The following is a 26,803-nucleotide window of genomic DNA, read 5'->3' as shown; positions in this document are numbered from 1 at the left end:
AAAACCTGCCTCAAACTAGACCCAGCTTAAAAACACTGCCCTGCGATCGGCCGTGCAAATGCACCTAGGGGTACCAAAGTGGGCTGGGCAGCGCAGCGTGGAGTGTGAATGGAAGGTAGCCTACAAAATTATTTGCATCGTGGAAGCGAAAATATCATGAACAAATAACTACATAGCTGTCGACGCTACAAGATGCTACTGTCGCATAACTCCTACCTTTCTCTCCATCGCTGCAATGCAGTCTGTTGTCTCGACACGGCAGCAAGAATAATATGAACAGAGACTGTCTGTCCGTTGCTTTGGCAGTGAAGTTCCTCGCAGATTCTCGCAACGGTCCTTCCTCACTCCCGCTTCTTTCACGCAGTGATAAATGAACGGCTGGCGGCTCAGGAGAGGCAGAGCGTGAGGGATGGTGCCGGGTCTGGTGAAACCAAGTGCGGTTGGGAGCGAGGCGCAGGCGCGGGCACCGCTGGAGACGGGTTAAAATGAAATTAAGGCTCAAGAGGGACCGTCATCAAATTACTCCCCGTTTTGTAGTTTTCCATTCCCCAAAATATTCAAGTGGGACAATACCAGATAAATGACCGAAAACACAAACATGAGCGGAGTAAGCTACATGCAAATAACACAAGCCAGTGTACTGATCCACTGGGTCTATCCTTGTGCTGAGAACAAGGAAACAGGCTAAAGGAGTTAACCGAGTTAGGGGTTGTGTGAAAAGAGTGGGACGGGATGCTTTTTGGGTGTTCTCTGGGGAGTGGGTCAGTCATAAAATAGCACTTTGGCAAATGCAGGTGTTTAGTGGAGCCTGTGTTGTTTTGTGCCAAACTCTGTATGTTTACACCGGATGACTTTTCTTGAAAGCACATCTATTTAAGGGCTTTATAAAAGGAATTGTAGCCCACATACACTTTCCCTCTATAATCAGTCTAATACAAACGATTTACTGTAATTCAATAGCGGAGACTAAAGACATGGGGGGGGGGGGGGGGGGGGGGGGGGGGGGGGGGGGGGGTAGCTGGTTATTTCGTGGTTTTTAAATCATGTGAAGGTCTTTAGGAGAATGCTCTGTTTCCAAAAACTTAGTAGCTCATAAACATACTCTGTTTAATACATGCTGATTGAGAAGACTATGCAAGAAATACTGATGAACACACATACACTTTCAAGAATTGCTTTAATATGTAGTTTACAGACATAACTCATTTACACTCGTTGGCTGCACAGCAAATCTCTTTTCCACCACCTAGTGGCCACTCTTGGCAAAACCCTTGATTACTCACCACTGAAACCCTCCATGGGTAATTGCATAATAATTAGACATGCGGCAACATTCAAGAGCTTAATAACCGGTTCTCTCTTGAGACTCTTTCCTCATTTACAGTGTGAAAACAAAGCATGGGGTTTTGTGTTAAGAAAAAGAAATGTAGGCTTTCTGTGATCACTGATAATTCTTTGATTGTGGCTCTAAGGGATGAAATGGTAATTTGATAAAATTTCCACTAGAACACACCGAGTGATGAAGGACGATATGAATCGCCTTGCATCCTCGACTTCTCCAGGTTCTCAGTCAAAACGAAGGAGTTAATAAAAACCTCTACTGGTATCCATGTCAGACCTAGCAAACACACCTTCACTAAATTCAGAAATAATAGTCAATCAAGAGTCAATCAATCAAACATGTTAGTTCTCCCACTGAGTTCTGAAGGGTGTTGAAAGGATTACAGAGAATACTATCTGCCGGTCTGCCATTACCGTAGAGGTGGCGGACTGCGGATTTGTGCACTGTGACTTTCTTGGTCTTCTGAGTAGCTGTAGCTGTCACTTTGACTGGCCAGCTGTGGCTCCCTGTCAGTCCTGGACATCAAAGTAATCAATGGCAGGCTCTTCTTTTGTTGGTTTAAGCCAGGCAATGCTAGTGTCACTCCTACAAAGCACACACACACACACACACACACACACACACACACACACACACACACACACACACACACACACACACACACACACACACACACACACACACACACACACACACACACACACACACAGAGAGAGAGAGAGAGAGCGAGAGAGATATTTAAACACATTTAATAGGAATGCCTTAAATTATTCCACCACCTGTGGGATATGTGGGAAAAGAGCTGACACACTAAACATCTCCATTCTTCTAAACGATGTTGAACTCTCAATCCCCAAACCAAAGGGTTGAGTTCTGCAGTCACTTGTGTTCTGTCTGAGGCCGACTGCGCTTAGTGGACGAGCCGTCTCGAGTGGCCGAGTGCTCTCTTACTTGCTGCTGTGCTGCTTGATGTGGGCGATGGGAGGGGGGGCTCTGCCGCTGGTCTCCCTCTCGATCAGCGCCATCAGGGTGAAGTTAGGGCAGGTAGATTTCCCCCTAGATACAACATTCGCCAAATTAAAAGCTAGGCCAGGAAACATAGCAATGAACTCTCATGCAGCTAATTATGCATGGTACACTTGTGTGCACGCCATTACACAGAAATAGTAGAGTGTGCCAAGGACGAAAGAACATCAGAAGGTATTGGGGTTAAATTAAGATGCTGAGATGAATAATTCTAGATTCCTGGCATAGTGAAAGATCAACAATAATCTTAAAACAAATGTAAAATGACTGATTTACAGCATCATAAATCCCACTGATAACATTACAACGTAATATTCACTAAAATGTCTGTATTGTAATTGACTGCGCTTCTCTTACTCTGAAAAGAATACACATATTTGGACTGCGTTGTAGAGGTTCCCACCTGATGGCAGTGATGACCACGTTGCGTTTGGGTTCACTTTCGTAGCTGACGCTCACCACGCCGTACACCTCGCACAACTCGTGAACAATGCGCCGGTGGTCCCTACTCATGGGCGCAAAACAGTGGCACCGCTTCGGTTGTTTGCCCTGCATATGGCGTCAATTATATTAGAAATACTTAATTCAATGTTTTCATATATTCTAATGACAGGCAACAGACAGCACGCCCTCAACCCCACCCTACCAGTAATGGACTTGCTAAGTGTGTCCATAAACACATGACACTACCCTTATTCAAGATGTTTTCTAGGCATTCAATATGAACCCGTCTCCCAAACAAGCATATCTTCCATGTTTTTGAAATACAATACAAGTTGGTAATGCTTTATATACTGTGAAAGTTTGAAAAATGTATTTACATTTTCAAACACACAAGAATGAATTAATGGATGTATGTATGAAAAGAAATGTACACTTTGCCCTTACCTTGTTTGCAAGTTCAACTAGATTTTTGATTACCACTTCAACTTCACTGACAAACTTGAATTCTTTTCTGTGTAACAGACAGATAAAATGTCACATCAATGTTTCTGTGTTTACTGCCAATGTACTATTAAGCTTCACATCAAAGCACTCTTCATATGATCCAGGACTCCAAAGATAGAATAGTAAGATCAACTGGGAAATGACCTGGCATCCTCCTTGAGAGAGTCGCTGTACTTGGATGTGGGTCCCTTGTTAAAAGGATCAACCGATTGGTCGATTTGTAAGGCATCAGCCAATCGCCTGTAAACAGAGATGAGAACATTGGACTGTACGCTCATTCAGTTCATAGGTTTGTGACCTGTCGACTTATACTGCAGCAGACAGACACAACCACAAAATCACACATAGGAACCAGTGCACATGAAAAAAGTCCCCACAACTTACTTGTTCCTGTCCTGCATGGCACACTCCTCATCACACTCCAGCCTGAGGAACACACCACACATGAGAGTTTATTCACATCATCCATGTAGTTTGGCCTTTTAAGGCTTTCAATTCACTGAATTACCCTTGATCATAGTATTGCTTTCTCTGGTACTACTCAATAGTATATATAGTACTTATATAGTAGGTTTGTGCCAGTCTGTGTTATCTAGGGTTAAATAATCCACCTATAGGACAGATCATTGGTCTATGTGTTGGTAAGAAGAGAGGGATGGGGTGCTCTACTTGGCCTGTTTTGACTCCTTCTTGGGAATGAGTTGCCCAATGTCCACGGAGTCTCCCAGCTGCATGTCTGACAACTTGCTCGCCATTGCAATAGCAGCGTACCTGTGGTGCAAAAGTTGTAGTCTTATCAATATAGGAAGGAGCATCACAAGATGCACACATCAAATCAAAATTATATGAAAGGGAAAGTCGAAAGTTAAAACACTCAGGGCCAGGTTTCCCAATAACGATGAATCTAAGTGGTGCGAGTGTTCTCTACGAGCGAGTCTATGACCGAATGTTAATTTTTTACATTACGCGAACGCGTGTGCCCTGTACTTTTGTAGTACTTAATGGATGCTGGCTGCCCATGTTAACAGTGCTAAAGTATCACCTACTTTGGTGATATCAGGTGACGTCACAGCTGCCTTTTGATCTTCATAGGACCTACACGCTAATTCACTGATAAGCGAATAAATGTTAACCTCTGCCTAATATCTAACTTCAGAATAAACCATATCCGAGTAGGCATGACATGTCAACATATTAGGCCTACTCAAGACGTCAAAAATAAGCTGATTTTGATGCAGCACCAGTTGTATAAGCTACATGCCTGTGACCGTCTGTTTTTTCTCTGATGGAACTTAGTTCTCCAATCTATTCCACTTTCTGCACCAACTTGTCACCTAGGCTACAATATGCCCACCCAAAAAAAGGAAAAAAAGACAGCTCAGACAAATGGAATCAGTACCAACCGCCAATATATGATTTCATAACTATGCTAATTATGTGTCCATAGTTTACATATTTCCTTGAGCTTAAAACAGTTTACAAAAAAAAAGGTAAAAAAGGTGGTTGAGTACAATAAAATATAATGAAGGAAACCATCCGAAATTGTATTCTTGGGATTCTACAAACTAGTAAGTTTTATGCTATTGGGAAAACCCAGCCCAGGTCAGGTGTTGACCTCTGACCTCTGATAAGAGCTCGCTGCCTCTGTGCATGAGACCGTCTCCTTCTTTCGCCCGCAGTCACACTGCAGTGTCACCTGCAGGGCAAAGTAACACATACAAAATCACCACCACAAATACTAAAGCTTAGTAACATCAGGCATTCCTAGAACACGGACGTCACATCGTACTGACAGAATTATGACTGAGGCTAAACTTTGCAGATAAGATAAAGGTACCACGAGATGAATCAACAGGTTTCGAAGGTTTATTCCACGTACAACCTATAGGGAATCAGTTCCTTATCAAATGAGACAGGGTAACGGATTGGCTTTCAATGTACAGTATTACTTTTTATAAGGTCAGCTATGGGAGGTCACAGATCACTGGGGGTGTGTTACAGTTCAGAGGTGGAACAGGGGAGGTGAGTGAGAGGGGAGGGGAGGTTACCCCACGGAAGGTTCCGGAAGGTCAACACACAAAAGCACAAAAGGCAACATGTTAAATAGTTGGTGTGTATTAAATCACCCTGGCTAGAGGGGAAGTCTGGATAGGTGATGAGGACTATTTTGCATAGGGCCTCACCATGGGTGATCAATTGCCCATGGCAAACACACACAAAGGAGAGCTTGCATGATTGCAATGTACTTGTAAATATGTGAATCAATGGTAATATCAATTTCCATCAGTACCTTGGTGGTGCAGGTGTTCCGCGGACAGGGCTTGCCCGGATGGCAGGGTGCCATGCAGGGGTGCCTGCACTCGGGCCGGGGGATGACGCACGGCTGACGGCACGGCTCGCCCTCGGCCTGGCACTCTACCCGGTGGCAGATGCGCTTGCAGTGGTGGGAGCCGCAGGGCAGCAGCTTGTTGCAGGCCAGACCACAGGAGATGTCCTGCAGGTGGCACGGGATGTTGCTCCTTTGCTGAAGGGGGGAGAGAGGAGAGAAAGGAAGAATGGAGAAAAAGAAATAAGCGCGGAGCGAACACAAGAGAAAGAACTGGAGAGTTTAGAAAATGATGACACTGAAAATATTCCACTGACAGTCAAACAGGATGCTGGTCTGTACAATTAATGGGGAAATGCTTTCCTTTCGAGACATCTAAAGCCTGACCTCATGCATCCCCATACACCACTTCTTCATGAGGTAGGTACAAGGGGGACACTTCTCCTCGCTATGGCAGTTGTGGAAAACTGAGGGGAAAAAAGGAAATAGTTCAATACACTGTTCAGCACAGCCTTCTTTATAATACACTAAATACACTCAAATTATATTCCTACATGTTGCACCTCATGCAAGGTCACTCCTCATATAGAGCCTGAACAGCAATAGACAATTATCCCTGCAGTACTTTAGCAGTAAGTAAAGTTGAGGTGAACATTTCTGAAGCTTGTTGATGGCCAGTCTGATCAGGTACCTGGGTGGTCACATTCATGCCGCCTGGCACAGGGGTTCTTACACTCAGGCGGTTTGGTGCCACAGGAGATGGGCGGATAGAGCACCGTCTCCCCACAATGGCACGTCAGCTCATCAAAGCCTGGTTAACACACAAACACACACACTCGGGGGCGTCACACAAAATGATGTCTGGTTGGGCGACATTAGCTGAGCCGTAGGACTGGGTGTTGGAACTCACTGGTTTGCCAGCAGGGTTGGCAGTTACCACGGTGACAGGGCTCCTCACAGCGATGCAGACCGCAGTTGAGTTTATAGCCACAGATCAGAGAGCACTTATGTTCCATGTCCTGCGCATAAACAGACACACAACAACCATGTTCAGTCAAGAAGTAAACAAATCCAAAAAACGTGTCAATAAGTTACTTTTTACCGACATAACAAGATTTACCATGGACTCTGTCAGCGCTGCAATTTCCCCCTGGACATATGCTTTCACTTAGGTCAGGAATGTTTCCTTTGTGTGCATACTGCATGAAATATATGCAGATCACTCAGCTCGAGAGTTGTCCACTTGACTTATCAATAGACGCTCTTGTCCCTGATGCCCATTGTGAATGAATGACCAAGGGTGCCGGTCAGACAAGAGGTGATTGTACTGCTTCAGTGAGGCCAAGTTACTATTTATTTTTCTTCTATTTACTTCTCTTCTGTACAACTAAAACATACCTTTCATTTTCTGAAGAAATGCAATGCTCATCAATGAATTTACCACATTTAATAAGCACAAGATAAGTCTCCCCTCTTGTGTTTGTACAATCACTTCTAAAGCCATGGCTACAACCCCTACCACCCACTCCTGAGCACCACATTCACTTCCAGAGCCCAGAGCAGCCTACCCACCTCCTCCAGCCGTAGCACCTAAGAGGAGAGAAACTCTGCCTCCTGGAGAAAATTACTAGCCATGTAAAATCATTAACAAATGAAATGCATAAAATCTATTTAAAACCTATTAATTCAAATCCTATTTTTAATTAATAATACCGGTAATCTAAATAGCATTCATGACCTGCCGAATGTGATTTAATAGCTTTTAAGTGACAATACAGCGTGCAAGCACAAAATCCCCTCTATATTGAATCTGATAGTGGTGCAGCCACAGTCATTGGGGGGAATTTTAGTATGAAAAACACAGAAGTGAAATCGGTTCCGTTTGAATGAGGAAACCTAGCAGAATGGATGCAGCAAACTGTAGGCTGTATAATGAAATAAATCTCAAAGCTACAGAAATAATTCTGTGAAAGTTAGTTAGTTCTGTTTCCTTTCCATGTATTGGTTAGTTAAACCAAAAAAACGCATATTTTTATGATTCCTGCTAAAAAAAAATGAATATGTAAACAAATGCTATGAAAAAAAATGAATATGTAAACTCTGAACACTTAAAATATACCTTTGGCTATTTAACTTCACAAAGCAGGTTACTATTAATGTGCAACAGAACACTAAAAAGGGAACATGCTCCATCATTTACAACCTAATACAGTGGCAATAAGGAGTTTGTCAAAAACGAACCCAACAACTCGCAATATTTCTGCAATTCCTCACAATACTTTTGGGTTCCCACACAATAAAGGTTGTGCACGTTCTTGAAGGGAACACAAATGTTTTGTGAGGTTAGTCATTTGACAAAGCCAAACTCCTGGAATAGCCAGGGTGGTTACTCGGACATGACAGATGTGTTCATCCCATAGATACACAATATTTCTAATTCGATGGTTCATCCCCCTTTGATTATATTTGTGGCGACATACATTCATTACCCCTGGGTCAACCATAGACACTCACCACACAGCACAGTCCCCCACACTTGTGTCTGCCACAGGAACGCTTTTTGCTGCACTTTTTTTCACAAGTAAAACTCATGTCTCCTGAAAGAAGGCACCAAGAGACAAGCATTCAATTAACTCATGAAAATAGTCATAAAGAAATGTGTTCCTATTGTTATTGTAAATCTTAAAAAAATTATTTAAAAGGAAAACACACCTTCTGTTTGGATACTTGAGCATGGGACCTCCTTAAAAATGATAGAGAGACAACAGAATGGAACATTACTGAGCTGAATAGAAGGGTCAAATGTCACCAATGTGAAGTCAAAGCCAGATGAAAGACTGGCCTGGCTGCAACGACCCCAAACAATAAGGTGAGAGGGGCTGCTGTGGCAGAGCATGGTGGGGTCAGACTGGGGAGCAGAGCAGAAGCTCACCTTGGTCTTGGAGCCGCAGAGGCATTTGATGGTGGAGGTGAGGGAACAGGGCCCACACACGCCCTCATGGCACAGCTTCTCACACATGTGAATGATATCTGCAGACAGAAATCCAAACAAAACTCGTTTATACACACTTACCCTCTCTTCGAGACACATGTGGTCTATGTCCTGGTCACACTTTTTCCACACTCCCCCCCCCCCCTCCCAAACCCACAATAATGTCTTTCATGGAACACACTGATACAGTCTTTGAGTCTTTCAAAGTACATAAGGATGGGGTCTGAGCTCTAAACGTCCCTTCCTTATCACTCTGTCAGTGAAACACGCGCACGTGCACACGCACCAGTGGAGCCGCAGGGCAGAGGTTTCCCGCAGGTCTTGCCACAGGAGGAGATGGGGTCGCTGCAGCAGTGTCTCTCTGGGTAGCCCAGCTCCAGGAGCTTGCTGAGGGTGGTCTGGCCACAGGGGCAGGTGCGCACTAGTCGGGGCGACCGCGGGCACGACAGGCACGGCCCAGCGTGGCACAGCTGCTGGCACCGGTGACTCTGGCAGTCTAGCATCCTGATCACAGAGAGAAGAAGAGACATGGGGCTTTACACCTTACTCAATGTGGGGATTCAACTGTACTGCGTCTAAAAAGGAGTTCAAAATGGAGGATGGGAGAAAGAAAGAATAGAAAGGACCGGGTAACAGAATTTGATAGGGGTATGAATAAATATTATGAATTACTACATCTGACAAACAAACAACCAGGTTTGGGTTTAATTACAATGAAACTGCCTGCCTTACATAGATACAGTGCCCTCATTAATGATTGGCACCCTTAGTTAAAATGAGCAAAACAGGCTATGAAAAGTTGTCTTTGCTGTTTATCCTCCTGGTCTTTCATTCAAAATATTCACAAAAATCTTACCTTTTCATTTCAGTAAAATAATTGAAATTATTATTATTATTATTTTTACATTAAATACATATTTTTCTCCAAAACATGTGTTCCACAATTATCGGCACCCCTAGAAAATCTTAGAATTAAAATTTAACTGAAGTATATTTCCAGTCATGTTTTACATCTTTAAGTTCACCTGTTTGATTAGGAACTCTTTAAGTGGTCAACCATGTTTCGATGGCGTATAAATAAGAGGTGACACAGGCCAAATTCCCTTAGTCTTTCATCACTAAGGGAAAGACCCAAGAACAGTGACGATGTGCGTTGAAAAGTAATATGGTCAGATGAGACCAAAATAGAGCTTTTGGCAACAAACATCAAAGGTGGGTTTGGCGTACACAGAAAGATAGCCATACAGAAAAGCACATCATACCCACTGTGAAGTAAGGTAATGGATCTTTGATGATTAAATATCTGCTAGTATTTGATGGAGTCCATGATACCATGTATCCGAACAAAATGTCCAGGGCCTTTGGAAGCAGCACAGTTTGTTCTTTGTTCTCTCACACTTGTTCTTCCAAAGGCCCTGGACATCTGGTTGGGATACATGGTATCATGGACTTCATCAAATACTAGCAGATATTAAATGAAAACCTAACAGCCTCTGCCAGGAAGCTTAAAATGGGCTATGGTTGGACCTTCCAGCAGGACAATAATCGGAAGCACAAAGTTTATAAAATCTATACCAAATCTATACAAAAATGGTTCACCACCCCATAATAAAGGTTTTGCCATGGCCATCACAGTGCCCCAACCTAAACCCCATTGAAAATCTGAAGGATCTGGAGAGATACTGTATGGTGGAATGGTCTCAGATCCCGTGTCATGTGTTCACCAATCTCATCAGGCATTATAGGAGAAGACTGAAAGCTGTTATCTTGGAAAAGGGAGGCTGCACAAAATATTAAATGAAGGGGTGCCAATAATTGTGGCACACATATCAATCATGTTACTTTAATTTAAAAAGTTAGATTTTTGTGAATATTTTGAATGAAAGATCATGAGGATAAACAATAAAGACATTCTTTCGCATCTCGTTTTGGAGGGCACAGTATGGCAAGGGGCCCAGTCTGTTGTGGTGCAGTCACTCACTTTCCACATGGCTTCTGACAGGTGAAGTGTCCAGAACCGTCAAAGTGTTCCTTATCAGTACCGCAGGGAACCTCCCGGAACACCACGCCACAGTAGCACACTGCAAACACACCCAGAGACAAACACCAGTAAGAGGGGAACTGTGCTGCTGCTGATTCCACCTACATACTACCTGGTCCATAGAAAACACACACACACACACAGACACACAGACACAGACACAGACACAGACACAGACACAGACACAGACACAGACACAGACACAGACACAGACACAGACACAGACACAGACACAGACACACACACACACACAGACACACAGACACACACACACACAGACACACAGACACACACACACACAGACACACAGACACACACACACACACAAAAACAAATGAAATGTTGCCTGATCTCACTACTCAGCTAGAAATTGTATTAGAGGCTGAGAGCCGAGTGGACTGGACCAGAGTGCGAAGGCAGACAGTGGGAGTGTTCTCTCACCTTGCTGGACCTGGAGCTGACAGGGTTGGCAGGGCCCGCTGTGACACACCTGGGCACAGGTGTGCTCGGTGCAGGTCAGCATAGCACCGCACACCTCCTCACAGCGAATGGCCACTGTCTGGCTGCAACGTACCAGTTGGCTACAAAAAAAAAAAACACCTTAGAACCACATCTTGGGTGGGGTATAATATTAAATGACATTTCACACCTCCTAAATGTTAGAATAGGCTACAATAATAAGCCTCAGAAGATGATTAGGTTGTGGGTTTGCAGTAATGTGGTTGCTACCTGGTCTTTCCGCAGGTGCAGGATTTAGACACGAAGGCTGGGCATTGTGGACATGGTCCGGGATGGCAGAGGCTGTGGAAGAGGCAGGCACAGGGTTAGATCTAGGTACCATGTGGCTGTGCATAGTTAGAGAGGTAAGAGGTTGTTTTGCCATTTATCCTTTCTATCGACAATTCATAAACAACACATTAGTCTTAATGTTGCTATGGAAACAGAATGTGACGTGAAGATAAGAAAAAAAGTCAAAGTCATGAGTTAATGCAAGTGTGACCACCCCTACCACACCCATGTTAACCAAATGGATCTCTTTCTTTTTTTCTTGTTTGTCACCAAAAAATGAAAGCTTTAATGTCTTAGTCTAGTAACCATGACAGTAGAACAGCAGTTATATGCAATGAGATAAGGAGTAACATGTAAGTTTCAGCCTTACTCAGTGGGCTACTGTGCCAATACAGCAGAGCTGTGGTTGGAGGGGCTTACATGTTGCAAGGATGATTGCAGTTTGCGCCACTCCTCTTCTTTCCACACATATCGCCACAGCTGTGTGGGATCTCACTGCGCTGCCATTCTGGGTTTGTAACTTTGCCTGTTTAGCACATCAACCATAATGGTGAAACAACAGGTTATGAATGCTTATTTGTCTCCATACATATGCCTAAACTCAAAGCCAAAGGCCAAGTCTTTTTATCAAGGTAACACAAGTATGGAGTTCAAATAGCTAAAACACTGTCCTTTTAATAACATGCAGGACTGTCTAACATTTGTAGGAAAACATCAGAGCTATAACCAAAAAGAAAAATTCAACAGTACTCAAAGACATCTCCTGACAGACTGGAATTCATTTTTCTGTTGATGCGGTATACATGCATTACAAACTTAAATAAAACAGGGAGATGACTTTGAAATTAAATCATATGCCTCTCTTGTGCAAAGCCATGATGTTCCTGTTGCAGGGGCACAGAGTTCTCACCACAGAAGCATGTGTAGGAGTTCGGCGCTCTGAATGCTACGTGCTGGCAGGCTGGACACCTCCATCCCTCAATTCCATCTGTGGAATAATAATGAGCAGTTTACCGATGCATATACAAATACCGAAAGGAAATATCAAACACATTCTTCAAAAAGTTCATAGTCTTCTCTCATCACTACAGAAATGCTGACAAGACAGCTTTTTGTCAGTTATAACATATAAAGAAATAGATATATAATTTGATATAATAATTTCTACATTTCATTATTAATGAAAACAATTACAAAGCATGCGCCTTTTCCATCAGCTTTTAGGGCATTAACTAAGAGAAAGATTGCGTCTTCCATCTCAATGTAACTAACTGTTAATCATCTTTCTCAACAATTTTCCTAATCTGACAAAGTATACATGGGAAGTGATAGCTGAACCATAAATTACCATCGGCCTGTGAGGCAGGTGAGCGAGCCCACTTCTTAATGCAGTTGAGGTGGAAGACGTGGAAGCAGTTCTGGCAGCTCCAGACTGGGGCCATGACGCGGATCACCTCACAGCACACCATACACTCATACTTCTCCTCAGTCAGTTGCTCAATCAGACAGCCTGGCCAAAGGTTGCAACACAACACTCAATTAACACAGGAATTTATAGATGCCCTATGATAACAGCAACATTGGTCTCAAAAGAGGCAGTTTGTGATAGTATGCTGACACAGGTGACTTTGGTGACATATTACACCTACAGTCATAACACTGAAAAATCCAAACATTTAAAAGTGTGGTAAAAATACTTTTGATAAAAATGCAAACTTAACTAAACTGTAAACATTCTGTCAGTGACACTGTGGGTGGAGCAACCCTTCCTCCCTTCACCAATGTCTTTCTCTATTTTCTTTCTCACTATCAGTCATGGCCTGTCTTCTTTTCACACAACTAGCCACTCGTTCTCTCTCTGTCTCACCTGTCTGAGTCTCTTTGCTCTTGGGCACATGATCCACGCGTCTCCTGTGCCCAGGTCTCGGGTCAGGTCCCCCCGTGTGTCTTTGGCCTCGGTCTTGCAGTGGGGTACGTCTGCCCTGACCTCTTCCTGCTCCACCCCTCCAGTTGGGTTCCTCTGGGTTTGGTAGGGGGCTCCTAGGGGGTGAAGCCACTCTTTGGCCCCTGTCTCCTCTCCGTGCCCCCTTGTCTGCTGTGTGATGCTCCCTCCAGTTGTCCTTAGAGTAGCGGTGGTCCGGGGGCTTCTTCCTGGTCTCACCTGGAGGATTCCTGATGGGAGCTCTCCAACCCTTGTGGTTCCGAGGCCCTGAATCCTCGTCCGAGTTGGGTCTTGGTTCTGGAGGCTCAGCTGAGGCCCAGTTCCTTCCAGAGTCACAGTTCTCCTGGTTCTCATTCCGGTCTGATGTTTGGGGTCCTCTTGGACTTTTCTCCCCACGCCCTCTCCTGGGTTCTTGGTTGAACTTTCGAGTTTTTTTTGGACGCGTGTCGCGGAGCTCCAAATTGCCCATCACTGTGTTGTTTGGGACCGCTGATGGTTTCTGCCAGCGTGGTTCTTCAATGCCAGGTTGGACAATGGGTGGCATTTCTGGCATTGAGACTGGGACATCTCCCTGATTCCGACTTAAGTGCCCTCTACCATTCCCTGGCTTGTGCCATCTTGGATTCTGGCCCCTTGAACGCCCTTGACCAGTACGGTCACCATCATTTTCAAAAACATTACCATTACCATTCCCATTTCCTCTGCTTCCTCCTCCACCTCTCCCTCTACCTGGCCTTCCTCTCCCTCTCCTGCCGTCATCTCTTTGAGGAGAGTAATGGCGATCAGGAGGTCTTGTCCAGTTTTCATGTCCATGAGGCTTTCCTCCTTCATAATTAGTGTTAAAAGAGAAGGCTTGATGAGGCGGCGGGGCTGTAGGGTGATCACTTCGATTCCGCTCGGCATATTCTGAACGTGGCCGACCCCTCTTGGAGCGATGCTGGTTCTGTTTTGCGCGTGGAACAAACTCTGGTGTGTCTGGATTTAGTTCCAGAGTGTCTGCAAAAGAAAAGAAGCACAGTATTGACAAATATTTTAGAATACTACTCCCTATGAGTAGTAGTTTCTAAAATCCCTATGTAGGTGAAATAACGCCAGTGGCAAACGTATGCAAACGGTTTTGGTTGGGTTCAAATGTAGTCATCAGTCGTCTTTTGTAAGTAACTGTAACTGTTGCCTTGTTTAGTCAAGATAAAGATGCTGGCACCGATATGCTAAAGCAGAAAAAGAATGGACAACATGGCTTGGCTCAAGCAACATAAAGAACTCTTGAGTGGTATCCATGGTTACAGACAACTCTTAACTAGCATCCAGCGGTTTCTTATGGAGGTTAACGTTACAGCTCCAGTGCCTTAAGCATCTCATGTATTCTATGTAACAGATTGCAGCTCTGAAAACATTAAGTAATCAGTGTGTTATCGCTACTGAAGTTAGTAGCTATGGTAGCTTCTGCTCAGCTTGTGGAATTGATGACGCACTAGCTAAGTGACTTGATTTGTAGCCCGTTATTTTTCGCTGTTATCGAGCGATAGTAGCTAGCACACATATTTTAGAGATACAAAGGGGTAAGTCTGTAGGGAGACGGCATACACGTACATTTTTTTGGAGCAGAAATGCCGGCTCTCTCAAAATAATTTAGCTTCAATAGGAATTATTTTGTCGTTTTTTCAAAAAAAAACATTCATCCTCTCACAGGGACTTCTTTTAATAAACCGGAACTTGCATACATGCTAATGCACAGCATACAAAATAACCAACACTCTATAGTCCCACGGTTACACAAGATAGATAGCACGCACAACCAAAACATTCACACAGACATTTCCAGTTATGGTTGTAAACAAGTTAGCCAACACGTTTAACGGCAGATTCTACAATACAGTAGTAACGGGTCAGTTACACAGTACTGTACAAGTACGTTACCGTGAGGCAAGAAGTTGTAATGTAGTCTGACAAGCTAAGACTTTGAGTTTGCTGTTGCACGTTGCAAGCAAACTCAGCCATGTCATTACACATCGAGGTCTTTACAGAGAACAACAAACTCTTTACTCACTATATGACGCTGTGGTTTCGGTAACAGTTAACGTAACGTAAATTTAGCTATCGTTTCTGGCTAGTGAGATGAAAGGTGGGACAATCAAGCTGACAGTGACATTATTTAAGCAGACAACTTGCTGCATACCCTAGCTATTACAACTAACGTTAGCATTAACTTTAACTTATTTCAGGCCGGCAAGTAAACGAATGGGCTACTTTATATGAACAAATAATATGACGTTAGTTAACACATCTTGAGGGGCTTGGACACGTGTGACGCAAATACAGTTACGTATCTGGCAAACTAACGTAAACTGTGCCCAAAAGCAACATAACTATTGTCAGTTTGGCTAGCTGGGATGTATAACAGACATTTGGCTGGCAGGCGAGGCTAAGCTACTGCTAGCTAAATTACCTAGCTGACGAACAACTAAAACTGGAACCAACTTTACCAGTAACAGAACCTTCGGCCATTCAGTCACACCGAACTGCGGCCCTGCCCCAGCTCAGCAGTGCTCCTTTCTTTTTGATCTATGGGTTTAAGTTGTTGAGTCTAAAAATATAACAGTACTTCTCACTCGTGGTTTGAAAGCCAACAACTTCCTTATACACAATTTACTTTCCACACGCCATCCAATGACATGCCCTGAATATTTGACGACAGTCCATGTGATTCGTATGTCATTGGCTGTTTGTACCGTAGGCCTAGTTGGCGTTAAGGACACTGTTGTCGAATTGAAAAAATATCTCGTTATTTTACAGTGTGTTTAAAAATTGAAGAACACTTCAACCCTGAGCATCATGTTAACTGTTATTAGGACAACCTCTCAGACGGGTTACGCTGCTAAACGTTTGGATTGAACATCGACATCTTCAGGTCAATCTTTCAAAACCTGAGCTATCCGGCTATCCCACAAAATACTATTCATCTCTTTTCATCTTCATCGACCCCGACTAAAACGGCACGAAACTTGGGTGTTATAAGCTATCTGAAGACCAACTAATCTCTCTGAACAATATCAGTCTTGAGGTCTGGTCGGATTACACTCTATAATATTTGGAAGATCAGACCTACAGACAATACGCTACAATGTAGGATAGGACAGTCACTGGAACGGTTCCAGTTAATCTTAAAGCCATAATTCAGAGCTATTCACCCTCTCGACCACTTTGCTCCTCTGATGCGCGTTTGTCGGCTTTGCCATGCCTAAGCAGCAAGAGATCGCAGTCAAAACTCGTGGCACCTAGGTGGTGGAATGATCTACATGCTACTGTCCGTTCCAGTGTCAGCCTTGGTACATTTAAAAAGCATTTCAACTACTCCCTTTAAAACATAAAACTCAAACATTTAAAACACCATCTTGTCTAATTAGGCTAGTTATCTTGTTTTAGGCATACTTTCTAAACATAATAATAGGCTTGCTATTTGGAATTATTATTATTATTATGTAATTATGAATTCATTGTTTTACATTTCAATTTGTATTGTTAATATTTTGTAAGGCGCTTTGAACAACGCTTTGAGCTAGAGGCCTACAAGCCAGGAGAGTTGTACCTTTTAATATATTGACAAATTCCAGATCTGGGCTTTTTCTTTCTACCTTAACAATATACAATAACCATAAAGGCTACCAAGGTGACCGTGGTTGAATAGTGCTTTCATATACAAAATTCATCATTGTTTTCCCTTCCACCACAGATTCCTCAAATATATTCCCCGAAAATGGTCCAAATCCAAATTAAGAAAATATAGAATACAGAATAGTATGTTTTCGATGTTTTGTAAACCTCTTGCAATGTCTGACTTATGACCACCAGGTGATGCTCTACTACTTCGCCGATTCACAGTAAAGCAATCATCTTTCCTAGGAACGTGTTTTCTGATAGAAGACTCAGACTGGTGTGATCTACTGTTACGCAGTATAAATTCAGGGAATTTCTCCTTCCCTGTCCTCTGTCCATTTGGTGTGTGCGCTCAAAAAACTCTAGGCCGCACAGTCCTGGCTTGGCAGACGGAGTCACAAAGTGAACACGTTGCCACTTTCTGTTTCTGGTGGTTATATGCTTAACCACTTCTTGGTTGCAGAATTTTCGTAGGTCTATAACTTGTGTTAGATCCCCCTGAACCAAAAGTGTAAAAACTTTGGGTGGAACTTGAAGATTAACCGCCAATTTCTATCAACATGAATGCTTATGTTGCCAAGAACAATATAATTGTATTGGTATCTAACAGCATAGGCTTACTGAACAAAAAGATATGGACACAGAATATTGTTCAGAGGATCTGGAAGATTTATGAGCATGATAATGAGTGAACAATCTCACACATCTATAGATGATGACAGTAGGCTATGTAGGTAAAAAAAAAATCCCAGCTGTCAACTTTATAAGGACTTTGACCATTGTAGTGTCTCTAAATGAGTATCATTGCCAGGTAGGCCTTCACTTAAGTTTTTCTGGCAAATATATGTATTTGTGCAAAGGCTAGAACGCTACCTTAAGGTCTTTCAAAAGTCTGGCTACTGATAATAATATATTTAACATGTGAAATATTGTTCAATGTATGATCTTTGTCCTCCGTTCGTATGCATTCTTGAACAGATTGCCAGAAAGTTTACTGAATGATTCATCATTTTACAAAGACAGCAGGGATGCCCATATGAAATAGCTGGGGAGCAACTGCCCGTCCTGGACTGAGTTTCGAAAACTTTTCCTACACCATGGAATCACTAAATGTTTTTTTTCAGAGGTCTTAATCCTGCAAATTAATTAAATAAAGATGTGTTAGGGTGTTCTTTTCGTCACTTAATTTTTCCTGCCCTTCTTTATCTTGTTGTCCATGCAGCCTCTGTGTTTCCATGCATAACTCCACATAGTGTGCGTATGCCCTAAGTGCTGGTAGCACTTTGTGTTATCAGATGAAGCTGTCAAACTTGGTAGTTTTGTAAAACACATTTTGACTTATCATAAATAATGGTGTTTAATTTATTCGTGACGGGTTTACGTTCCTTTTCCGTTACATCGTTGAGGAGCCAACTCTCTTTTAAACAAATTTCCCGAGGGAGCACTGAGCTAATGTAAAGTCCCTTACTGTCTGCATGTGGCGGATTTGTAATTGAGTACCTGGGGGCTGTTGTTTATATTTGTCATCCTAAGGTTTTTTTTATTTTGGGGGGAAACACAGGACATCTTGGTTCAAACAATGTTGTGAAAGATAGGAAATATGTGACATGTTTTGTGACATGTTTTGTGTGCAAGAGAGAAAAAAAGGGACGATCTATGGCTATTATTAATGCAGATAACAGTGTCTACGCATCCATACAGTGAAAGATGACACCATGCTGGTTGATAGTGCATATGCACTGACTCACTCGTGTGGCTTCCGCCATTAAGTAAACCTTGTCTAAGCAAGATCTTTTTTCACTATTATTGTCATACTTCAATATGAACAGGACATTGGTTGCCACTAGGTCTGGCTGGTATAGTCTCCCTAGCTGATTAAGGAATTTCTCGGAATTCCAGTATGAAGCAGCTAATATAGTTATGCCGGGAATATAAGTCTCTTCAGTGTGGATCTGGAACTATAACAGTATTATTAGCCAATATTAGTTAAGCTGTTATTGGGTAGGCAGTGGGTGTGTGTGTGAGTGGAGAGGTTATTCTTAATTCGAGAAACTACAGTTTGCGTCCATAACAAAAGGAAAATGCAATGTTGCTAGGAAATACTAATACATATCCTGACTTTGCCTGTGCTCTCCAGGCATATGTTAACCCCTGCCAGCGACATGCTTATCCCCATCTGATGATTCATATTTCCCTTTCCCTTTATGTTTACCAACCTGTTGATCTTTATCTTGGCTTGTGTTAATCTCAGTGGTTAACAGAATGACAGAGAGTGTGTCTCTGTGTGGGTTTTAGAGCAGAAACTAAACATGTAAGAGTCTAATGGAGAGTGTGTGTGACAGATCTTTGTAAGATGAATTTCAGACATCTGATGAAAATATGTAGGTCAGGTAGACCTGAGGAGAGAATGAAGAGAGCACTTTTATTTTACGTCTATTATCCCTTTTAAGACTTTCTCTCTTCCCTATGCACATATACTCAGAAACACACACATACACACACAGAGATAGAATGTGTAAAAGATCAAAGATCAAATGAGATCAAATGTGCTTCGTTTCAATGACTAAGCTGATTAATGGCTTCTTTTTTTGGGTCGTTGGGCTTGTCGGGGTGTGTTTTGAATACGTGCTTTGCACCCCTGTGCGCGTGTGTGTTTGTGTGGAAGTATAAGTGACTGATATCTTCTCTGTCAGGCTTGGTACAAGGCTCTTCCCTGTGTGAAATTGGCCTCAATTATCTCAGTAAAACTTTAAATCCTCCTTAAATCCTCTCTGAAATGAGTCCATGCTCCCAAATACACACCTATTCGTACACACACACACACACACACACACGTTCGCTGGTGGAGATTTGTGTGTGTGTGTGCCGACATACAGTCAGGATTTAACAGCCCCTTTCACAGCTTGGGGCACTGTATTACTTCAGGTTTGCAGAGTTCATTATTCTCTATATCTATGATATAGAAAGAACATTACAACCCTTCTGTATGGTGATATAGTCAGACCTACAGATAAAGTATGATGGAGTATTGGACAACTGTAATAATAATTGCCTTCATAAAATACAAGAATATTCGAAGATGAATTAATTTATATTAAGTAGTTGATTTACAGTTAAACAATTAATGCCATTCACATTTTACAAGGCAGTGAAATATGATTATAGTCACCATTGCGTATAAAACGGAGACCCAAGTGATACAACGCAGTCACTCTCTGTTTGGATCTCTTAGTGTATGTCTGTCTACAAAACTGTTGCTCAGCTTGTCGACTCACTAGAAATGACCATTGAAACAGAATTGAGGTCTCCTTCCGCTGAGTGGTGGGTCCTGTTTGGATGTGATCTGCCATTGATTTTTTTGGTCAGCGTGTTCATTTTTTCTTGCAGCCATAATGATACCCCTCTGAGCAGTCTCCACCAGCGAATGTTGAGGTTGAGACCTGTAATCTGCACAGGCACTGAGTCTCGAAGGGGTGGCGTTTGGGTAGGGTTTCTGCTCTTGTAATTCTCCCCGATGGAGACACCAAGAGGGGATGGGCTGTTGGGCCTCCTACAGGTCAGCGGTACCCGAAGTAGTTTTATGAAAGCTCGACGGAACCCTCGGTTAGAGCAAGGGTAGATGAAAGGGTTGATGCAGCTGTTGGAGTAGCCCAGCCAGAAGACCACCTTAAAGACTGTTTCAGTTGGTTTTAACATGGGGAACATGGCACCTGTGCACACACATACACACACACACACACACACACACACACACACGCACACACACACACACACACACACAAAGATGAAAGAAAACATTTCAGGGTTTTCCAGAGTGGACCGGACAACCTGATGCCAGTACATGTGTGTGTACATGCATGCATACATCACTGAAATTACTGATATTACATATTATATCACAAACACCTGAGAGGGCATAATACGACACCACACACACACACATTGTATAACAAATTATGGACACTACACTCATATATCATAGATGTTTCATTACAACTACCATACAAATATAAACAATGTAATTTACACCAGTAGAACATGACTATCACATTATCACTGTGGTTGTTGCATGTTATTGCGTACCTACCCAGTGGCAGTACAATGAAGAAGGGCAGCCAGCAAAGGACGAACACCCCCACCACCATGGCCAGGGTCTTTGCGGCCTTCTTCTCCAGTGTGAAGCGCTGCAGCACACGAGCATGCATTCTCCTGGCCCCCCCAGATATATCCTCCCCTAACACGGCCCCGCGCCGATGGATCCTCAGCACCACCTCCGCCTCTCCCCCCTGCGGCTGGCGCTCACGCTTCACCCCCCTCTCCAGGCAGCGCGTGGTCCTGCGCGCCACAACGTACACCTGCGCATACACCACCAGCACCACGGCCAGAGGTAGGTAGAAGGACAACATTGAGGAGAAGAGCGCGTAGCCGGGTTCCTGGGTGACTGTGCATATCTTGGCGTCTGGTGGGCGAGCCTCCTTCCAGCCCAGCAGCGGTGGCGCTGACAGGGCCATGCAAACCGTCCACACGCAGGCCTGAACCACGGTGGCCCGGCGCCTGGTCACCAGGGACCGGTACTGTAGGGAGTGGCGCACGCCGATGTAGCGGTCCACGGCGATGGCGCACAGACTCAGTATGGACGCAGAGCAGCACAGTACGTCGAGCGCAGCCCACACGTCACAGAACGGGCGGCCAAACGGCCAGCAGCCCAGCACCTCCAGTGTGGCCGAGAAGGGCAGCACGCAGATGCTGAGGAGCAGATCTGCCACTGCCAGGTTGCTAATGAAGAGGTTGGTGGCTGTTTGTAAGTGGCGATTGCACAGCACTGACAGGATGACCAGCGCATTCCCAAAAGCGGCCAGTGATATGAACATGGCCAGTAAAGATGCCACGCCCAAGCTCTGAGCAGTCAGTACCAGGTAGGGACATTGGGTGTTAGACTCTTCACTGCTGTTGCTAAGCAGAGGAGGCAGGCCAGTGATTCGACTGATAACAGTCACCCCTACTTCTTTGTCAGTCATGGCATCAACACGCAAATTCGGTTCCTATTAAGTAGACTTCTTGCACCAAAACTGATCAAAGAATTTTGCCTTGTGAAAAATGAACACATAACAGTTGTATTAAGTTAACATCAACAACAAAAACTGAATCTGAAAGTTTCTGAAAGTTACATTACTTCAATTATTCTAAGAACTAAAGCTTTCTCACCCATGTGAAATTATGTTCCATGATGTCGCAGTTTAACGGCTGCTTTTTCTGTGTTGTTGAGGAGGACGCGTCTCCCGACTGGAACTCTGCTGAAACTGCAGATCATCGCAATTGCACAGCTCCCTTCTCACATACACCCGTTCCAAAGGGGGCGACAAAATCTTACATATTTGGTCAGACAATTAAAGAACTAGGCTGTACAGGATGTGCGAGTACGTGTTCTTGTTCTGTTGTCTTGTGAAAGATCTGAGCAGCGTCAAATTAACCAGGTTCATTAAAATGCCAGGAAAGAACCCGTCTGGAACACATCCTTCATAGTTTACAATATTCTACTACATTCGTTTAGATTTGTATCTTCATTGCATTGTGTTGTTTTTAGTTTATGACATAAGTCTTGGAGTGCTCATTTGTTATTTTCAAAAGGATATTTGTTGATTGAATTGCTCGAGTCATGGCCCTTCATAAACATAACTGTTTTGCAATGTCTCTTTTAAGTTGTTATTAAAGAGTAAGAGAGTAAAATGTGGAAAAATTAAAATGTAGAGTCTGAATATTTTTTTACAAGAGAATTCGTGTGGAAATTATTACGATATAAATTACAATGGCAATCGGAGGCTACTTCTTTGTATTATAATGCAGCCGACGGTTTTTGTTAGTATCCGTAATGCATGACAAAATGTCTTGGAGGCTACGTGCGCTTGTTACGCATAATAAAGACGGTGTTCAGAAGCAAGACACACGCTTTATCATATCAGAAGTTACCTATGCATGATCCCATTCAGCACAATGCACTGAACAGCTGGTGGAGAGCGCTTTTCGGATAAATTAGCACGTAAGAGCGGTTTCATAAACTCAGTTTGTTTAGGACTTGTAGTCTGACGGGTAAGCTGTATACTATCCTGTTTGGATAATGACAGCAAATGTGAGATGCTTTCCAGTGACGTAGGCTAGTCGGTTGATTAGAATAGGCCTACTGAAAAAAGCACGATAGCTTTTACATTCTTTATTTTAATGACAGTCCATTAGCCGCAACCTCATTTTAAGCTGCCATAGCAAAATGGATATTTGTGGAAACATGACTGTGAAACTGCTTCTCAGTCGTCCTCCGGGCACATGTGCACGCACAGGCGCATTCACTGCTCATGTAGATATTATTTCTCCCGGAACAAGACCCACAGCACATTCACCATAAGAACCGCATCTGCGGCAACAGCTGGCTGGTTGCATTGCAACTCTACTGCGTGCAGGTGCCAGGTAGATCGCAGCGCGCGTGTTTTGTACACTTCAACGCTCGCATCCTTGCGTTTAACGGTCCTATGACTTTTAAGACGCATCATCCATGAATCACTGGAGGATAGCAATTGTAGTCCATGGAACCAAGCTTTTCATTTGTGAATGCTTAAGAACACTACAGGGTAAGCTCTCATAAAGAGAGGTTATTGAAGAGCTAATGTTGTTGTAAATTAAGGAGAAAAATAGCAATAACTTTGTTGTGCTCACAATTATCTATGCACAGGGAGCCCATGTCTGCCCATGGGTTAAAAGCCATACACCATAAAAGCCATTTCTTACCAACCCATGTGTATGTGTAAGAGAGTTTGTATGGCAATATGATGTGACATGGCCTCCGCTCTCAGCTGGGTGTCTGCCATTTACATACTGGGAGTAAATTATATCTTACCTCATTTTACCTCTTATAGAGCATAAAGCTCATACCAGTATGTCCCTTAGTCAAGAGCGCAGAGGTCCTTGATGTATACTTGTTTATGTTAAATACTGTTTTTTTGGTTGTGCCCCACTTAAAAGTCAAGTTTTGACATTTTAAAGGGAAACTTTAAATTGCACCCTACACTCATGCAATGAAGCAAGAATGATCAGGGCTACTGATGACTTTTTGTATGTCTAATTGTTTGCTTCTCTTGCCCGGAGAATTATTTAATGAACCAGATGACGTGAGCTCATACTACAGAAGAACAAGCCTGGGGGAGTCTTGAGATTTGAGACTTTATTGTAGTGGTACGTAGCATGTTGATCAAAGGGATGTTTCTTTGAATTGAACTGATCACATCGGTATTCTTTCATTCCTCACAAAATTATTCAGTTAAATTATCCTCTGTGTGTGTGCGTGTGCATGCAAGCAAGAGATGGATGGTGACTGGGTGATAGGTCAGCAAAGATGTGCTGACACTTAAAGGTCAGTTTGCTAATTAAACAACTTAAAGGCTGCTAACAACTTCCACCATCCCACTAGCACACACACACACACACACACACACACACACACACACACACACACACACACACACACACACACACACACACACACACACACACACACAAACATACACACACACACACACACACACACACACACACACACACACACACACACACACAAACATATTCACACACACATATTCACACACACACACACACACACACACACACACACACACATACACACACACACACACACACACAAATTTTCACACACACACATATTCACACACACACACACACACACACACACACACGTACACAAATTCACACATACACACACACACACACACACACATACACACACACACATATACACACATACACACACACACACACACATATACGCACACTTTCCCTTGCTCCTCGGGCCAACAGTGCTCATATTGTAGTGTGCGTGTGCTTCTTCTTTCAGGCCTAAGCCCTAAACACAGTAAGAAGTCAGAAAGCATGATCTAACCTCAATCTAACCTAAGGTTATGGAGGTGAGAATCTCACCATATCATTATGCTATGCTAAAATTAGCATAATGATGACTGCTTATTCTTGCCATTGGGCTGAAGTGCGTGTTTTAAAAAAGGATAACAGACATACTGATATGAGAGGGAGGACTCATAAGAGAATTACTTTTTTATTTTAATTATTTCATTAATCTTTCATAGAACCACTTTTAAAATCTGGTTACTCTATCACACTATACAGTCTAAAAGAACCTTTAGTGAAAACTTGTCAGACTACACACTCACAAGATTTCTGGGTAATGTGACATGTGCAAGTTCCATAGCCTTGCCTGCTTAAAAATGCTTGTGGTGCATTTTGGGAGTTGTAGTTAATGTAGTATGCTTGCACAGGAACCGTTGTTTGCTGTTCTGTCTTGGGTTGTGTGTGTGCCTGTTGCTGTCGCTTGACCCTTGACACTAAGCACTTCCATGTCAGAATAAAAACTGTCAGGAATAGGAGAGTAGCTGTAGAAACAACAATTGTCCTTTCCATCGCAAGGTGTCTCTTTTGTGGATGAACATCAGGGGTGACTGTGAAAGGTTCTGCTGCACTGTATTGTTCCTCCTCCTCCTCCTCTTCCTTGTTTTCCTCCTCAAGAACATGTTCCATTGTCTCAGTGACAATGTACCATTCAGTCTCTGTTGCTATGACCACTGTGTCTGTGTCTGTTCCAACAGTGATGTCCGTTTCTGTGTTGGTGTTTGTTTCAACAGTGATGTTTGTCTCTGTGTTAAAGCCAAAAACATGAGACTGACAGGTTTGGAATGCATACACTGCATCTAGAATGTTCTCACCCTCAACTTCCTCTGGCAATGAGCATAGAGCATTGTCTCGTCGTCCACGGTAACGGCCGAGCCAGGTCGCCAGGGCACATATGTTCCGTCCACAGTCCCATGGGTTTCCTGAGAGTGTGAGGTTCTCCAGTGAGACCCAGTTCTGCAGGATATCGCGTTCAAGAACCGGTAAGCGGTTGGAATTCAGCAGGAGGCTCTTGAGGCGAGGAACCCCGTAGAATGCAGTAGGTTCCACCCACTCCAGACGGTTTCGAGAAAGGTCCAGATGCTCAAGCGTGGGCCAGTTCCAGTGTAGGGTTCTGCCCAGCCATGCAGCCTTGTTCTGGCTTAGGTCAAGTGAGCGCAGTGAGGAGAGGCGTGGAAACAGGCCCAAGTTGACCCGGTTGAGCCGGTTCTGGTCCAGCCTCAGTTCTGTCAGGCTAAGCAGCCCCACAAAAGCATTCCGTGCCAGTGTTTGCAATCGATTCTCTCCGAGGTCCAGAACCCGAAGCTTGCGGAGGTCCTGGAAAACACGAACAGGCACAGACGCAAGCAAGTTCCGTCGCAAACGCAACACCATTAACTTCCTTAGGCCACGGAACTGGCTGGACCCCAGCACTGACACCTGGTTGGTTGACAGGTCGAGGAGGCGTAGATTTGGGAGGGGCCAGAAAGTCCTGTTTGGCAGCAGCCGAAGCTGATTGGCACTCAGTTCCAGCTCCTTGAGCCTGCGCAGCCCCAGGAAAGCCCGCTCGTCCAGTTGCTGGATCTGATTGTGTCCCAGGAAGATCCACTGCAGCGTGTTGAACTGGGACAGAGCACCCTGGGGCAGGCACAGCAGGCGGTTATCACGCAGCGACAGGCCCGACGATCCGATGAGATCCTGCGGAACGGTAATGAGTCCCGCCTTGTCACAATAGCGAAGTGTCCCCTCACATCGACAGGGATGGGGACACCTCCCCTCCGAGTCCAGTGAGGTCACAA

The 26,803-nt window shown here is 43.7% G+C and overlaps 2 protein-coding genes across 2 annotated transcripts; both read right to left on the bottom strand.

The window, feature by feature from the left end:
• Positions 1 to 1,201: 1,201 nt before the first annotated feature.
• Positions 1,202 to 16,024, bottom strand: nfx1 (nuclear transcription factor, X-box binding 1). The gene is made up of 24 exons (XM_080855243.1): positions 15,893 to 16,024; positions 13,332 to 14,402; positions 12,813 to 12,974; positions 12,375 to 12,452; positions 11,885 to 11,990; positions 11,405 to 11,476; positions 11,117 to 11,256; positions 10,616 to 10,715; positions 8,921 to 9,138; positions 8,575 to 8,672; positions 8,355 to 8,385; positions 8,157 to 8,239; positions 6,553 to 6,661; positions 6,334 to 6,453; positions 6,030 to 6,109; positions 5,607 to 5,840; positions 4,939 to 5,012; positions 3,986 to 4,087; positions 3,701 to 3,742; positions 3,461 to 3,556; positions 3,257 to 3,323; positions 2,772 to 2,917; positions 2,294 to 2,398; positions 1,202 to 1,927 (listed from the first exon to the last, which is right to left on the bottom strand). The coding sequence occupies exons 1-24, from the start codon at positions 15,912 to 15,914 to the stop codon at positions 1,852 to 1,854; spliced, it is 3,432 nt and encodes a 1,143-aa protein (XP_080711369.1). The 5' UTR covers positions 15,915 to 16,024; the 3' UTR covers positions 1,202 to 1,851.
• Positions 16,025 to 19,423: 3,399 nt separating this feature from the next.
• On the bottom strand, positions 19,424 to 22,081 carry LOC308378284 (alpha-1D adrenergic receptor-like; the record flags this gene model as incomplete). Its single annotated transcript, XM_080855146.1, has 3 exons — positions 19,424 to 19,459; positions 20,631 to 20,773; positions 21,151 to 22,081. 3 exons carry the CDS (start codon positions 22,079 to 22,081, stop codon positions 19,424 to 19,426), a joined length of 1,110 nt encoding a protein of 369 aa, XP_080711272.1.
• Between the last annotated feature and the right edge of the window lie 4,722 nt (positions 22,082 to 26,803).

This window comes from Sprattus sprattus, assembly GCF_963457725.1.
Source record: "Sprattus sprattus genome assembly, chromosome: 17".
In the NCBI taxonomy this organism is placed as follows: domain Eukaryota; kingdom Metazoa; phylum Chordata; class Actinopteri; order Clupeiformes; family Clupeidae; genus Sprattus; species Sprattus sprattus.
The sequence above is the reverse complement of the archived record's forward strand: the minus strand, read 5'-3'. Positions and strand labels throughout refer to the sequence as shown.